This window comes from Cyprinodon tularosa, unplaced genomic scaffold, assembly GCF_016077235.1.
Source record: "Cyprinodon tularosa strain WSP-4 unplaced genomic scaffold, ASM1607723v1 ctg30, whole genome shotgun sequence".
Classification (NCBI taxonomy): Eukaryota; Metazoa; Chordata; class Actinopteri; order Cyprinodontiformes; family Cyprinodontidae; genus Cyprinodon; species Cyprinodon tularosa.
The window spans coordinates 2,628,886-2,645,747 of record NW_024039008.1 but is presented as its reverse complement, the minus strand read 5'-3'; the positions used below and the strand labels follow the sequence as shown (position 1 = coordinate 2,645,747).

Here is a 16,862-nt window from a genome sequence, read left to right as displayed (position 1 = left end):
GCTCATTAGCCCTTTGTTTAACTCTCCCATGGGTACTCTCTCTGTTCTGTTCTTCTTTGCTGAGTCCTCGTCAAACTTCCTCCCACTCATCTCTCTGAGACTTCCTCCTTGTGATAGCGATCCCCCTGATGTCTCCATGATATCTGGATCGTCTTGACTTGTTTTCTTGTTTTAATTTTTTGATTTTTGGACTCCTGGCTTCCAGTTAGTTTGGACTCTTTTTTTCACTTTTGGATTCCTGGATTCCTGTTTGTTTTTGGACTTTGTTTTTCCTATTTGGATTTTTGGATTACCTGCCTCTGTTCTCAGTTTACTAATCATTAAATCCACAAGAAATTCACATCTGCCTCCCTGCCTTTGCTTTTGGGTCAACTAACCATAATCATTTGTGACATCAGTAAGCAGAAAAAAAAGCTAAATAATTCCCCGATTTAATTTACCTTGGTGGTCTGAAAAGCTCCCTGATTACTTAAAGGTCTAAGCTAGAAGCATAGTCTATCTGTGGTTACATATAGCCCAATAATATCATGAAAGGTTTATGGAACAGACCTACTTTATACAACATGATAGTAGCAGAAGATTTTCCTCCTGAGGCCACACAAGGAGTCATTTTACAGATTATCAGTATGCAGTGAATCTGGAGCAGCTCACATGATGAGCAGCAGACTGACAGATGTTTTCATAACATCATCAGATGCAGGAGAATGAAATCCCATTGTGTGCGAGAGAGTGAAAAGTGCCCTCTGAGAGTGAACTTTTGTTATTTTTACATTACATCCTGAACAGCGTCCGTTTTTGCAGCGGTGGTGTCATTTAAATTCAATCACTGTCTTAATGAGGTCATTTTCACAGGGCTCCCAGAGCCTGCGGCCATTCCTCGATGAACCGCCGTCATTTGCATTCAGAGTTTCACAGCAATGCAGGGGATAGATTGGTGTCTGATATCCTGACTAGGGCATGAACAATTTTAGTTGGCATTTAAAGATGGAGCAAATGTCTTGTAATGCTCTGTTTAATTTTGCTCTCAAATGTAATTCTTGCTTAGACCATTCTGCCTGTTAAATAACGTCTAATTTTGGTGACTGTTTTCCTTCGACCTGATGTTCAGGGCATTGTTTCTGCACTCCTCTATGAATGCTTCAATTTGTATGTAAGTAAGTACAAATGCAGAACAATAATGGGTCTGTAAAGAATTTAATTTACAAGAAGCTGGTGTGGAGAATAAACAGGAGAGGTAAAAGGATATGGTTTTGTGAATGGAGCAATAGGGATGCATGGAGTAGCCAAAGCATTCAGACATAAAAGTAGAATGAAGGTCCTTATCAAAACAAATTATATATATATATATATATATATATATATATATATATATATATATATATATATATATATATATATATATATATATATATATATATATATATATATATATATATATATACACTATATTGCCAAAAGTATTTGCTCACCCATCCAAATTATTGGAATCAGGTGTTCCAATCACTTCCATGGCCACAGGTGTATAAATTCAAGCACCTAGGCATGCAGACTGTTTTTACAAACATTTGTGAAAGAATGGGTCGCTCTCAGGAGCTCAGTGAATTCCAGCGTGGAACTGTGATAGGATGCCACCTGTGCAACAAATCCAGTCGTGAAATTTCCTCGCTCCTAAATATTCCACAGTCAACTGTCAGCTGTATTATAAGAAAATGGAAGTGTTTGGGAACGACAGCAACTCAGCCACGAAGAGGTAGGCCACGTAAACTGACGGAGCGGGGTCAGCGGATGCTGACGCGCATAGTGCGAAGAGGTCGCCAACTTTCTGCAGAGTCAATCACTACAGACCTCCAAACTTCATGTGGCCTTCAGATTAGCTCAAGAACAGTGCGCAGAGAGCTTCATGGAATGGGTTTCCATGGTCGAGCAGCTGCATCCAAGCCATACATCACCAAGTGCAATGCAAAGCGTCGGATGCGGTGGTGTAAAGCACGCCGCCACTGGACTCTAGAGCAGTGGAGACGCGTTCTCTGGAGTGACGAATCGCGCTTCTCCATCTGGCAATCTGATGGACGGGTCTGGGTTTGGCGGTTGCCAGGAGAACGGTACTTGTCTGACTGCATTGTGCCAAGTGTAAAGTTTGGTGGAGGGGGGATTATGGTGTGAGGTTGTTTTTCAGGAGCTGGGCTTGGCCCCTTAGTTCCAGTGAAAGGAACTCTGAATGCTTCAGCATACCAAGACATTTTGGACAATTCCATGCTCCCAACTTTGTGGGAACAGTTTGGAGCTGGCCCCTTCCTCTTCCAACATGACTGTGCACCAGTGCACAAAGCAAGGTCCATAAAGACATGGATGACAGAGTCTGGTGTGGATGAACTTGACTGGCCTGCACAGAGTCCTGACCTCAACCCGATAGAACACCTTTGGGATGAATTAGAGCGGAGACTGAGAGCCAGGCCTTCTCGTCCAACATCAGTGTGCGACCTCACAAATGCGCTTCTGGAAGAATGGTCAAAAATTCCCATAAACACACTCCTAAACCTTGTGGACAGCCTTCCCAGAAGAGTTGAAGCTGTTCTAGCTGCAAAGGGTGGACCGACGTCATATTGAACCCTATGGATTAGGAACGGGATGTCACTTAAGCTCATATGTGAGTCAAGGCAGGTGAGCAAATACTTTTGGCAATATAGTGTATATATATATATATATATATATATATATATATATATATATATATATATATATATAGTTGCACTAGATAGCATTAGCAGCTTTTGACACAGCTAAATAGGAAAGAAATTTTAATCTGCCAAATCCGTATTGGTGATATTCGCCTCACATATGCTTGCAGGAACCCACTCACTTCTGCTTTATGGTCCTAAAAGAAATGTAGTCTACTTGGCAGACTGAATAAGACCACCAAGCCTCAAACAAACCCAATACACTTCCACTATCAAACCATTCCTTAAGGGCAGTTTTCTTGGTGGCCAATTATTTTTGATATAAAAGTCTGGAACTAGCAGCACAAAAACTGTATTAAACCTCTGCAGTAGGGCTGGATAATAATTTAATATCAATTTGTATGACAACAGAATGTTACTCAATACAAAAAGGATTATATTCAATAATGTTCTATTGCAATATATAAATGTTATGTCATTTTAATAAACACTATAGTTACAGAAAGAGCTGCTGCACATTGGCTACTGTACATGATTGATGACATACACAACAGACAGGAATTGTGTGTTCTGCAGTTGTATATTGTGGTCCAATACATTAACTATTTTCTACAAAACGAGCACCCATGATTACTTCACCAAACGTCGGGCTTTGAGTTACCTCTAGCTGACAAAAGCCAGGTCCCTGAAAATGTCACCGACTTAAGCGTCTGGTAAATGAGGAAAAGATTGATGTGAGCAGACAGTGTACAAATCATTTTGCTTGTAAAGGATCAGCTGGTCACGCAGCTTAAAGCCACTGTCAGGGTAGAAAAGGTGAGCAAAGAGGTTAAAAAAGAAGCCAGCATGAGTTTGTCACCACAGACAAGAAACCTTTCTGTGACATTATTGGATGTGTGAATTGATTCATTTTATTTTGACTGAACTGATTCTAGCTGAGATAAAGGTTTGGCTCAAACATTAATAGTAACATAGTCCAGGTAAAAAAAAAGAAGAAAAAAAAGAGGATCAAAATAGAGAATCTGTTTTGTGTTTACGAAAGATTGGAAGTGCGAACTAAATCAGGCTTTCATTAGAAAAAAAGGGCACCATAAATCAAGACTAAAGTATGGTTTAGAATAGGGTATGACAGAGAGAGGGGGAGCAATCTTCCCCAAATGATTTTTGAGAATTAATTAGGAAGCTTTAGATTTTTCAATGCTAGTTATGAGCTGTTTTGTTACTTTATTATAACTAATTGTGAGTCTTTTTCGACATATGAAGTGAATCACAAAAAAAGAAGAAACTGAAAAAGACAAGAAGCCTTAGACTGAGGAATGTGAGGAAGGAGAGAAAATCACCTGTTAAAACTTGAATCTCATCTGATATGTTATCCAAAAAACAAAGAGAAAAAAAATATTTTTTTCACTGGACTTTGCACAGTAATGTTGAGAATTTTGTTCAGCTTACGGTCATGGGATTCCTTGGAAGTTTTTCTGAGGCTTTGAAATTATTTATATCTGAATAATTTTGTATTGACTGAAATACAGAAATAGCATGTGATATAACTTTTGGTCATCTAATCCAGCCATGCTCTGCAGATGTTTGGGATTTTCCCAAAAAAAAAACCCGGAAAGTGTATATTAAAATGAATTCATGGAGTTGGGCTTCAATCAAAATTAATAATCAAGGTGAGTACTAACAAGCATCTTCTTGTTACTCCTACACTAGATTCCTCAGCCTTTTCATCACTTGTTGCGTCCCACCTTTCTGGAAATCACCCCCCCAACTTCTTAGTATCAGCCATATCCAACTTCAAAAGCAAACCCAAAACAAAATATTATTGTTTTCTCAAGACTTTAGTTAAGAGTATGTTTGTTGTTGCTTTCGATCACATCTAGCTTCTATTTAAGTGTGTCTGTATTCATTACAGTCTTACTTCTAACTCATCAAATATTGACAATTTCAAGATTTCTAATAAAAGTTGTCATCCAGAGCCGCAAAACAAATCAAATTGAAGTCTTCATTACAACATTACCTGCTTACAATGTCTATAGAGTCAACTGCAAAATATAACATAACTAAAATATTCCATAAAACAACACTGAGATGCTTTCCTGTTATTGTATGACCTACTTTGAATAGTTTTATTCTCTTGTACCATATTTCATTACATTAAGGCTCCTAGTCTAACTCTCCTAGTCCTCTCCTAGCTCTAGTTTAACTGTTGGCTCATTGAAATCAAAACTGATGCCAGTGGTGTTTGGGCAAAGAATTATCGTACTTATCCTACTAATATGTTTTCTTGTTTAATTTTTTATTTTTGTTTTGAGGGGTGGGGTTGGGGGGTATTTCTTCAAAAAATATAGCTACAGTTTCCAGTCATTTCATTTCAAAACCACTGAATACCGAATACACAGGCTTGAATAAACATGGGCCATAAAAATTGTCTGTAAAGGACAATAAAAACATTAGCAACAGTAACTCAGTAGTTCTTTTTTTCTTCCCACAATGTTAAGGGAATTCTTTTCCCCCGGGCTTGGCATCAGTTTATTGGGATTTGCAGACAATTGTTAATGTAGCGTTCTTTAAAGGGCCTGATAAATGCAATATCCATACATGCAAGATTATTCTTACTAGTACAGCATTCATTATATTATTATTTCAGCTGAGTAACACACTCCACTCAGAAAGTTTTTAATGCCCCTTAAGAGGCATTAATAGTCAAACTGATAAGAGATCTCTTAGTGGAATATCAGTGATTGTTACTTATTCTATTTGCCCCTAAGTAATTAAATATCTTGGAAAACAGCACTCTTCACTGCATTTTATCAAAACAGGTTTTTCTTCCTCTGCTGTGTGTTTGGGGCCTCCCTCTGACTGACAATATCACTTCAGCAAAGGTTGGCATTTACAAAGGAGTCAAAATAAGGACTGCAAGTTCAATGGATCCACTCTAGTCCAAATTATCACTCCTCCACCACCGCGCTTAACACATGCGCTGTATGTTTTTCTAAATATTTAGCTTTTCATTATGGGCAAACATTTTTACCTCTGCAATCCAAACAAAATAATTTCACATGGCTATTTGTTTCTACCTAAATCTGCCTATTTTAAAAGAGAATGGTCTTCCTATTTTAAAACCTCCAAACAAACCACACTGTTTCAATTTTATTTCAAGAGTTTTATATGAGTATCTTGTTTTTGTGTTGTTGTTTTTTTGTGACCTTTTTGGGGCTACTGTAAGGCCAATTTTTGTTAAATGTGCAACATTTTGGGGACTTAGACACTTGTGAGAACCCCTTAACTGGTCCCCACGAAGAAAACGTATTTAATTGGGTTTGAGGTTAGGTTTGGGTCTAAGGTTTTAGTTTGTTGAATTTTAGTTAGGTATACGTTGGTAATGATGGATTTTGGTAAAGCCCTGGTTTAGGCCATACAAATGAATGGAAGTCAATAAAAGCCCCAAAAAGAAATGGAACACACTATGGCTGTGTGTTTTTTTTTTTACTACAATGTGGAGGAAGTATTTTGTAAAATATCCTACATGCAGGGACTTACTGGTACATATGTGGACATTCAACTGGTCCCCATATAGTAAAGTTATGTTATTTAAGTTGGGGTTAGGTGCAGGACTAAGGTGTTAATTCAGTTTAGGTATATGTTGGTAATAGTTAGGGTAAGGGTCTGGGTTGGGCCATGTAAAATAATGCAAGATTAAATGTCTCATATGTCATGAAAACTAAGCAGTGTGTGGGTGTGTATATGTGTTTGGATTCTACAATTAAGTCTGAGTTTTAGGGTAAACATCATGTCAGAGCGTCCTTGGGAAAGATGCTGTGCACACACTGCCCTCTAAATCTGTCCTCTGAGTCTAAATTATTTCCTGCATCTGTTTCCGAAAAGTAAATTGCTAGCATTCATTATTTGGCAACAAAAATCTATCGATTTCCTTCCATGTGGGGAAATAATACACACTGGCATTAAGCAGGCATTGTCAGGTTAGAGCGAAAAAAGAGGAGAGCATATTTCCTCATTTTAGCCTCCAACTACCTGTGGCCTTTAGGTTTGATTTTAAGGTTTTGCAGGTTGTTTTGTAAGACGCAACATGCCTGAGGCTTAGAGGCAGCGGGTAATTTGATGTCAGAGTTTAAGAGATCTTTAATAATCACTGGAATGAATCAGAAGAGATATAACCAACTAAGTATATTTCAGAGAAATTCAGTTTGTGTTAGCACTTTGAGTAAGATCTTGTGACTCTTTTAGAGTTTTTGGAATATTCATTTCAGTTTTGAAACTGCTTAATGTCTTTGTGACTGTTCACACTTCCTTAAAAGGAAGTGTGAAAGTTTTTTGTTTTTTTTTTAGTTGTTTTAGCAGCTATCCTCTCACAAATCACCAAGATCCGAAAAAATGTATTATCCCGAAATAAAGTGATTGATATAGGGGAGTGAAAGAAAAAATAAATTAAAGATAAAAAATATATCAGCCTTCAAGATGCAAAAAGACATTGCCGTTTAAGTCTGACCACACCTGCTAAGAGGAAAAGCTCTGAAGTTCAGACGACTAAATAATAAAAAAAGACAATTTTAACAAGAAAAAAAAGAATATTTATCTTCAGAGGAGCAGGGAAAATATTCATGAGTTCCCTTTGCATCTGTCTATCTGCAGAATACCCAACATTAATGGAGCCACAGGGGAGATTATTCATTCTTTTTCTTAAATGTGTGTGTAAAAAAAAAAAGCATCTTGATTTTTATACAAATCAATTAAAACAGGAATAATCAAACGCATCATAAATACCACAAGTTCGATATTATCAAGGTCTAAGACTTTACATTTTTATTAGACGTCCTGATCCCATGAGAAACAGCTCCGGAGATACAGTGAGACACCAAAAGAGGAAATAGTGATTCTAAATCAGAGCCAAGCTGACACACACACACACACACCCACGCACACACACACACACACACACACACACACACACACACGCACACACACACACACACACACACACACACACACGCAATGGCAACAGGTGCTTTAGGGTAGTCCATAAATTAACAAATAATTGAGAAAAAAAATGTATCCTCTGTTTAAATGAAATATCTCAGCTTTAGAAAAACCGCTCAGATTTGCAATGCCTCCCTCTATTGTTTCTCGCAATGTGAAAACAAAAAAAATTAGGTGATTAATGGAAATACTGAAAAAATAAAACGTTTCCTATTAACGTCTCCTCTGGGATTTTAATTATTTATTTCCTGAAAGTGTTTCCAAAATATATATATTTTTTTTTTATCTACCAGGGAAATTAACCTTAGAGAAATAATAATCATCATGCATAAAGTAATCAGATTAGTAAATGACAATCAGGCGCCTCTGCTCACCTGGTCCCAAAGCGCCAGCTGCAGGAGCAGAGCCAGGTGAAGGAAACTCTTCATCCTTTTCCAACTGCAGGAATCAGCAAACTGACCCGGGGGATTATTGACGCCTCTGAAAGTATTCTTTAAAAAATAAATAAAGCGGAAAAAACTGTCCAAGTACTTACATAAGTGTGCAAGAATTGAATTAACTAAATCTATGTTTCACTATTAAATGTTGGAGGTGAGCGGCTCCCTGGAAGGTGCGTGGGGTGATATGAGGATGTCCGCATGACGCGAGGTGCAGAACCGCAATTTGCTGAGCGACTCTCCGCACCTCTCCTTCTCAGAGGCGGAGACAGAGGAGGAGGAGGAGGAGGAGGAAGAGGAGGAGGTGGGGATACAGGACCACAGCTGCTGGGGTTACAGGCTGAATCCTGTAAAACACTTACTATTAAGCATCATTCGGCTTTCAAAGTGCTATTTATCGTCTGATTCTTTAGAAGTGATCAAAACCATTTTTGTTCTTTGGACTGTTTATACATTTTCACTTATTTCCAGTCTTGTATGTTGAGTTTAAATAGCTTAAAACTGACCAATGGGTTCTTCTAGACCAGAGGTCCAGGGGCGGAGCTAGATGGGGGGCTAGGGGAACACCGGTTTTTTTTTTTTACATTGGCCCTTGATTTTACGTTATTACATCATGTTCTACTCACCCACCCATATACTTGTATGACATCATCCACGCGCCGGACTAGAGTTGTGACAGGCAGCCCGAGCCACAGGCGGCTACGCTCTACCCCTTCTATTAATTCGGCTAGCTAATCTGAGTCGTTCTATTCGATTTCGAGAGCGAGATCATCTGTGGTTGTAGCACTAGACATCTTCCAGGTATGTGAGTAAAACTAGCAGCAGTTCAGCGTACAGGATGAATAAATGGTAGCCGCCGTGCGCGGATGACGTTACTTGGATTACAAAACGGAATATCTCCAAAACAGCTCCAATAGACACAAAACTAATATGGGTGAGTGGAACATGATGTAATAACGTAAATTCAAGGGGCCAGTGTAAAAAAACGGTGTTCCCCTTTAAAACTTTTTAAACTATGGAAAACTACAACACAACACAGAACGGACTCAGCTGATCATCCTCTGCACAAACCATTTTATAGGAACAGCTGTACTGCTGAGTATGCCGCCAAAACATAATTTTTATCAGAAAAATGTACAATGAGTTGGTTGTTTCATTGGGTGATGGGAATCGGAAATGTGTTTTTTTTACTCTTAACCATGTGCTTGGAAAACATAAACTGAATCATGATAAACGAGGAATATATTAAGGAAAGTTCAAGGAGCTCCTTTCAGTTTGACCCCATCAGAGTCCAGACTGAATAAATATTTAGGAGTCAAGTAGCCTAGTTTGAATGCTGGGAAATAACCCTACCTTGAACAAGAAGGAATAATAAAAAATAAAAATAAAAAATAAACACTCAAACTAAAAAAAATCTAAGGAAGTGATAAACAGTGAGAATGTGCATTTAAAATAGCTTTTTCAATCCACCGACTATAGCTTATTACTAGGAGGAACAGTTTGTAACTGGTTAAGTTATTGCGGTATATAAGTAACAGGAAATAATTTAAAAATTTGAAAATAACATTTCAGAAATATTTCAATTTTTTTGACATTTGTGAGTTGTCAGAATGTTAAAGTTTTCTTCTTTTCTGGGATTGAAAACATGCTGCTTGTAAAATGCCTAAGCTTAATGAGTCATTTAAAGCACCATTGTGTAATCATTACAGGGATTAACTTACAGAAATGTTTTAATCTATAAACTGAAAATCTAAATCTTTGTGCCTGTGTTACCATAGAAATAGCTTTTTATAATTACATAGGAGCGGGTCACGTTTCTATGTAGACATCAACTTGAAATCTCATAAAATACTGTACATATGCAAAAATGTATTCAAAAGTCTCAAGTTTAAAGAAAAGTAAAAAATGTTTGATAAATATCAACAGCTCAGACATATTATTAATTCACTGTTTCACATTTAATTTATTTGCAGAAGTATTGGGTAACAGAAAAAAAACACTATACCTCTGATTGTGATACAAAAGCAAGCTATGCTAATCTTATATAAACGAAATGTTAGAGAACATGTTAATAAATCCTTTATTCTGAAAGTTAGGGTCTTGGTTGATGTAAGGATCTATGTGTTACAGTATGTTTAAAGCTAGAAAGATACTATTGTCAATTATTTTATAAGAGCTATTTGTTTTTCAACCAAGTGATTGAAAGAATAGGAGGTTTTTATAATTCCAAAAGCAGTTCTTGCCATACTACTTTAAAGAAAATATGTACCAATCAGTGCATGGAGTTAAATTGTAATAGTTTGAATGAGGGGTTGAAACAATGTGCAACTATAAAACCATTTAAAACGATAGATGGATGGACTGATGAAGAGATCAATGGAAAAAATGTAGCTAAATCCCCATACTGTAAGATTCAGCAAATTATTTTAGTTTTAAAGAAAAAAAACAAAAAACAAGTTGCCCTCTACTCATTTTTTCAGAACAAGGCCCAAAGATTATATTTTAGATAAAGCAGATTACATAAAGCTAAAGGTGCTTGGATGTGTGTATGTGTTGTGCCACGTGGGTACATGCCTTTGGTGAGTTGTTCCACTGCACAGGACAGCTTATACAAACAGAACAGATTAAACAATGGATAGCTGCCCATAGAGCAACATTGTATGCGTATTTTGGAGGGTTATTGTATGAGTGATGACTTACTGCAGTTTTAGCAGGTCTATGCGACCACCAGCACTGACATCACCACCTTAAGAAAACAGAGGGGGCTCTGCTGCACATCATGCAGTGATTAGAACTTTGGGTTCCGTTTATATCCGGACTACATGAATACTGAGCTCAAGAATCCCAGAGATGGAATGAGATTCATAATCATGTTGTCCCCTTTGGTTGGAAGATTTGTTTATATCTGGCAAGCCTGATCAAAGCCATAAAATGAAATAGTTGATAACAAATCTGCCACTGCTGGATAACTGCACTCAGACATAAGCATCAACAGAAACATTTCAGTGGACCCGAGCTGGACTGTGAACACCACCCACATCGTTAAAAAATCCACCGGTGTCGGTTCCTCCTGGGAAACCCTGTAGATGAACAACCAAATCTTCCACTTTGCTGAAAAACCTTTTATCGCTTCACAATAGAGAGCCTCTTGACCTGTAGATGTACAGAGTGCCAGTTATGCCAGCTGAACTAGATCCCAGAGGAAACAATTATAGCAGTCGATCCATTGCCGACTTGTTGCTTGCCAATGGATCATTGGATTCTCAGTAATAAAGGAGATGTGCTGGAGTCATCTTCCAACGGCCAGAAAGGTCCGCATGATCCAGGACACTCATTTCACAAGGTTTCCCTCTGGCAGACTCAGGTCACGTGAACATGCAGCAATAGATCTAAACACAGCTTTTTGTGTTTTGCTGTGAAACTAAATGCTACAGGAACACAAACACAGACACCTACTCTTACCTCCCAGTTAAATAACAGACTACCAGACAACTGAAAATTTAAATTAAAACAGGCTATTTATTAAATAACAAACTTTAACTATCTAACTTTGTTCTCAGAGAGTTTTGATGATAAACAGACTCCACAGGACCTCTGCCACACTTGCCAATGGGCAAGACCTGTTTGTCTATATTTTCATCCTTTATTTCAGGTCAGATTCACCTGAATTGGTTGTTGTAGAAAAGTCCAGCCTTGGTCTCATTTGACCAAATTTTAGAGGAAGTCCTTAAGAAATTTTGCATTTATTATTCTATAAAGGAGTACAGGGATGCATTTCCTGACAACCTAAAAAGCCAATTTGCATAGATAGCTTCTAATGCTCACTTTGCATGGTGAAAAGCGCACCTATGTTTGGATTGTTACCAGTTTTCTTCCTCATCACAACTTCTAAAATCAATTGCATATTGATTTGTCTCTCCAACTTAGTAAGATCTCAATGCTTTTGTTACATCATTTGTTGGATAGTGAGTAAAAAGTGTGGCACGATTGATGTTGTCAAGATTAGTTTCTTATTATTATATGATCATATTTTTGAACATTTTTGCACAAATAAAAGGTGCAACCTTTGGAGGTTTTAGATTTAGTATTTTGTATGCATTTTCTTTTCAAGGTCCTTACATATCTTTTCCAGACGAATCCCTATGTGGCAATGAAAGTGCTTTTGATTAACCAGTTTTAGTTAAATGTACTTTATTGAATGCAGGAACACAAATGATAATATTAGACATAATGCACAAATCATCACATTCAATAACCTGCATAGAAGAAAAACCTTTAGGTAGGTGGCTGACATTTTGTTCATCAAGGCCAAACGTATATTATCCATTTGGTTTTAATTGGTCTAATACAATATTTTAATCTAAGAAATAAAATGTGTTGGACAAATATTGTTAAGATCTTTTATATTTTGTAATCTTAAACATTTATGCTATATTACTTCATGCATTAATTAAATTTGGCTCTGTATAAATTCAAAAGGCAGTTTACTAGGACCATATGATGTTTAATCTATATGCTACCGGGGAGTGTTTATGTTAAACGTGGCCAGGAACCTGGAAGTGGAGAGGAGATTGAAGAAAAAGGATCCATTCTGTTGTATAAGCGGTGGAACTTTAGCTCTATCTGGGGAAATGTTGTACAGACCGTACTCTATTGCTTTTTGCTTCTTTTTTTTTTGCACCATGTTTTTTCTCCCACACTGTTTACATTTGATTACTGCTGCACTTTAAGAAATGGAAATGTCTTGAAAGCTGTAAAAAAAACAAATGTAGGTTTTGTATACACTATGTATGCAAGTAAAAGACTATGCTGCTGCAAGTAAAAGACTATGAGCTCAACAAGGCGGGCTTCTGATGTTTCTCTTTTAGTACGATGATTATTGAAGCTTCACCGAAAATAAGTAATTTACATTCACTAATATTTTTGTTATTTATATAATTTAAAAAAAAATATGAGCTCTAAATGTGGGTCTTTCAAATGACGTGTCCACAGATTTAAAGGACAAATTTTTGTGAGTCTTTTAACCTCTAACCCATAGTTGACCGCTTCCCTGTTTGTCGAGATTTACTCCATCTATGTTGGCTGATTAAGGCTTTGAACAACAACATTCCAGTGCACTGTGTGTTTGCTTTTTGTCAGCTTTGGACACCTGCTGTTTGCAGCTGCATGTCCACACGCAGCTCCAAGAGATTCTATGTATTTACAGAGGAAATGTCCGGGACCAATTTGTCACGTATCATTTACTGATTGAGACTTCATCAGTGTCAAGACGAGCTATAATGTTGGAAATAGTAAAATGGTCCACTTTTAGGCCAGCTAAAGCATATTGGTTTGTTCATAAATAACAGCCCCCCTGTTATCCATGCGATGAGCAATTAAACACAAATCAATTGAATGACAGAAAGTAATTTCAGAATTATTATAATCATGTAATACCACAGTGATACCTCAGCATGAACAAGAACATACTACAAACAATTATTATAACCCTTGCAACAAGGAAAATCTCAAAGAGGGAGGAAGATTCATTTATTTTAAGAGGCAAAAAAGGGACTTGAGAAAAACTTCCACTGATTCTTTCACTGGACTCTCATTTTTGCTATTTTGAGCCATTCAGTACTTGCAGTTGTAGTTTGGATCATGATTTATGTTAACTTGAGTTTAAGTTCACAAACTGAAAGCGGACACAAACAAATTGATAAAAAAAAAACAGTTTCTTTCAACTATGTAACATCGCAAGAATCAGGAATTTATTTCGGAAAATGACCATGAGATGCTCATCCATGCATTTGTGTCATCACGTTTGGGCTACTGAAATAGTCTGTTCACTTGTCTGAATGAAAAAGGCCTAGCTCAATTGCAGCTTGTACAAAATTCTGCAGCAAGGATCTTGACACGTATTTATTGTAAACTGAAGTCACTTTTTTGATTTTTGCTTGTAGAAAATAATGTAACTCTTTAGTTTTACTTTCACTTCACATTATGCACTGTTTTGTGTTTATCTTTTACTCAAAATCCTAATGAAAAACATTGAGGTTTTTATATTATAAAATTTTCAGGTTTCAGTCCAGACTATAAATAATTTTGCATGGCACTGTTCCTGTTTGCAAGGCACATTTTCTTTTTTCTTTTTTTTTTTTTAAACAAATATATAATTTCTTCAGATAGTTCTCCAATTATGCAAAGACCACCTAACAAGGTATGTTTTTATTCAAACCTGGTTAAAGTAAAGTAAACGGGTAAACTAGATATGTTTAAAGGAAGTCTAAGCATTGGGCCATTTATTACCAATTTCTGTTTACTTTGAAACTTACAAAGAATATTACAATAAGCAGCAGAGAAAACTTGTGTTGATTCCACTGTAAAAGCATATTTTGAGCTTTGACAGAGGAAAAAAATATGAGTTCTTGGAAATTACCCTAAATTGCAACTTTCAGAATTGCACAGTCACCTTTTGGCTTTTTATCATTTGCATAGAGATCTTTACCTTTTTTAGCTGTGAATACACTTTACCATATAGCTTCAGAAAATAAAACATTGTTAAAAAAAAGACGTTCTTACCTGTAATACATGTAGTTTAAAGTTCATTTTTAAAAAGATTTTTCACTTTTTTTATTTGGTCTCGTACTACTGCAAATGAAAAAAATACTGTTTGGTATGGTGATAAATCTAATCTTCCTCATGGTATATCTTTGAGACATTAATTTATGAGGTGTGTGGTAGATGTAGATAGAAAAACAGAATGAAGACACATTTAGACCGTCACATTGCTCAATTGTTACTGACGATCCCCCAGGCTTTTTTGCATGACCGGGACTAGTTGGACGTTTAACCACTCTTTTCACTATTCATTAGTTTGTTTTCTGGCACTTACCTGATAGGATAAAAAGCTGAAAAGTGTTAAAAGTTAAAGTCCACCACCCTTGTCCCTGTTAAATTAGTTTTGATGTATGTTTGGCAAAATTTTTCTGCAGGAAGACCTGACTGTGTCCAAGGTTTTAAGTGCCTTGTTTTTGGTTTGATTTGATTGAAGTTGAGGTAGAGCAGTTTTTATCAAGTGATGATGTGTGAAGATTAATAACAGAACATTGTGGACCCTTTTGCTTTAAAGATACAGTAATTGGGTTATTCTTCTGGAAATGTTGGTAAGAAACACCAAAGTCACTTTTGAATGACTGTGCATGTACAAGACTATCCTCCCTTTTCTTCCGCCATTTGTAAAAACATCTCCCAAATAAACTCGTGTCTTTCTCTCTTCTAGGACCTTCCTCTTTTTCTCATAAGATTGAAAAATTGTTAGTTTGTTTTAACTTTCAGTACATTTTGAAATATACAGTGAGTGCAGTGGAAGTACAATGACCTGCAGAGACTGAAGCTAACTGGGCAAAAATGCATACACAGCAAGGAGAGACAGGCTATGACAGGCATAAGATAGGCATGTGGGAAAAGCATTAGAAAATCATTATTTTAACCTTTAATGCTGTAAAAAATAGTTTGTTTGGTTTTTTTTTGTTGAATTGCTCACAAACTTTTTCCCTTTTAAGGGTGAGGAGTTCATTAACGTTATTTATTATGGTACCTTATTTTGTTCAACTAAGTTTGCTATTTTACAGCTACTTTTCAGAGTCAACGTACATCTTAATCAATGCAACACTCTCTGTAAAGTTTGGTCTTAGTAGGGAGAAGCAAACTTAAGCTAAAATGTGTGTTCTGTTTTTGGTGGACTGTCCTCTACCGTCAGACTTAATCCAGTTGCAGAGAGAAGTGTCTGGCCATCTTTTAATGCATTCTGATCTGAACTGAACAATAATGGCTGTCAGGGGGCAGTGCTTCTGGTAAACTGTTCAAAAGGCAGATTTTCAGGAAATGATCCTCAGATCATTTTTAAAGAACTCACATGTCATGCTCTAAACGATTTTTTCTGGCTTCATAAGCTAGTCAAATAATTAAACTGAGAAGTAACCAAAGCTTTCTCTTTAGAAGCATAAAGGCAGTTTCCATGAAGTTACAAATTACCTTATAATTTTTTAGAAGATAAAACATTAAAATGCATGTTTTGTTTAGTTTTGTACTTGTTTCTAATTCATTTTTAATAGATATTATTGTAGAAAGAATGATTGTTGCAAAGTTGATGCAGTGCTTACATAAAACGCACAGCTCATTCTTAAAGCATTATTAGATGAGATTGTTTTTTACATGATCTTTTTTTACTTTTTTATTCCTTTTTTTAAAGCCCTTTAAACAAGCTGAAGTGAACTAATAATGGGGCAATGGTAAACCACCGAGCACAGCTCAAATAGTGGCACTAAAGGTCCAGAGATCATAAATTGGATAAACTCTTTACTGCTGGCTTAAATCATTGTCTTTTCCTTTATAACATCCACTTTGACCATCATAACATGTTAATGGTAAACGGCTTTAATGTTTGCTTCTTTTAATATATTTAGGGACATAGAATTAAATAACCGCAATGGACCCTGTCCAGGGTGGATCCCGCTACTTGCCTGTAGACAGCCAGCACCCCTCGCAACCCCACATAAGCGTGTCATAAAATGGATAGATGGATGAATTAAATAATCTATGCATTGCCGTTGCAGCATGGTTGTATTTAAAAGTCTGTATTCTGCCTTCCTACATTTTCTTTATAACCAATTGACTGTTAAGGCCTTCCTTTGTCCTTGATACTTTTCAGGCGAGTAGCATCTTGATAGGGCTTAAAATCAGAGCAGTAGCAGTTTTAGTGTTCAGCCAC

The 16,862-nt window shown here is 36.6% G+C and overlaps 1 protein-coding gene across 1 annotated transcript in view; it reads right to left on the bottom strand.

Moving 5' to 3' along the window:
* The window catches only part of ghrhrb (growth hormone releasing hormone receptor b), a 45,727-nt gene extending 37,341 nt beyond the window's left edge, over positions 1–8,386 (bottom strand). Inside the window, exon 1 of the mRNA XM_038291606.1 lies at positions 8,048–8,386. Coding sequence (XP_038147534.1) covers positions 8,048–8,101 — 54 coding nt within the window. The 5' untranslated portion in view covers positions 8,102–8,386. The remainder of the gene's footprint in view (positions 1–8,047) is intronic.
* Between the last annotated feature and the right edge of the window lie 8,476 nt (positions 8,387–16,862).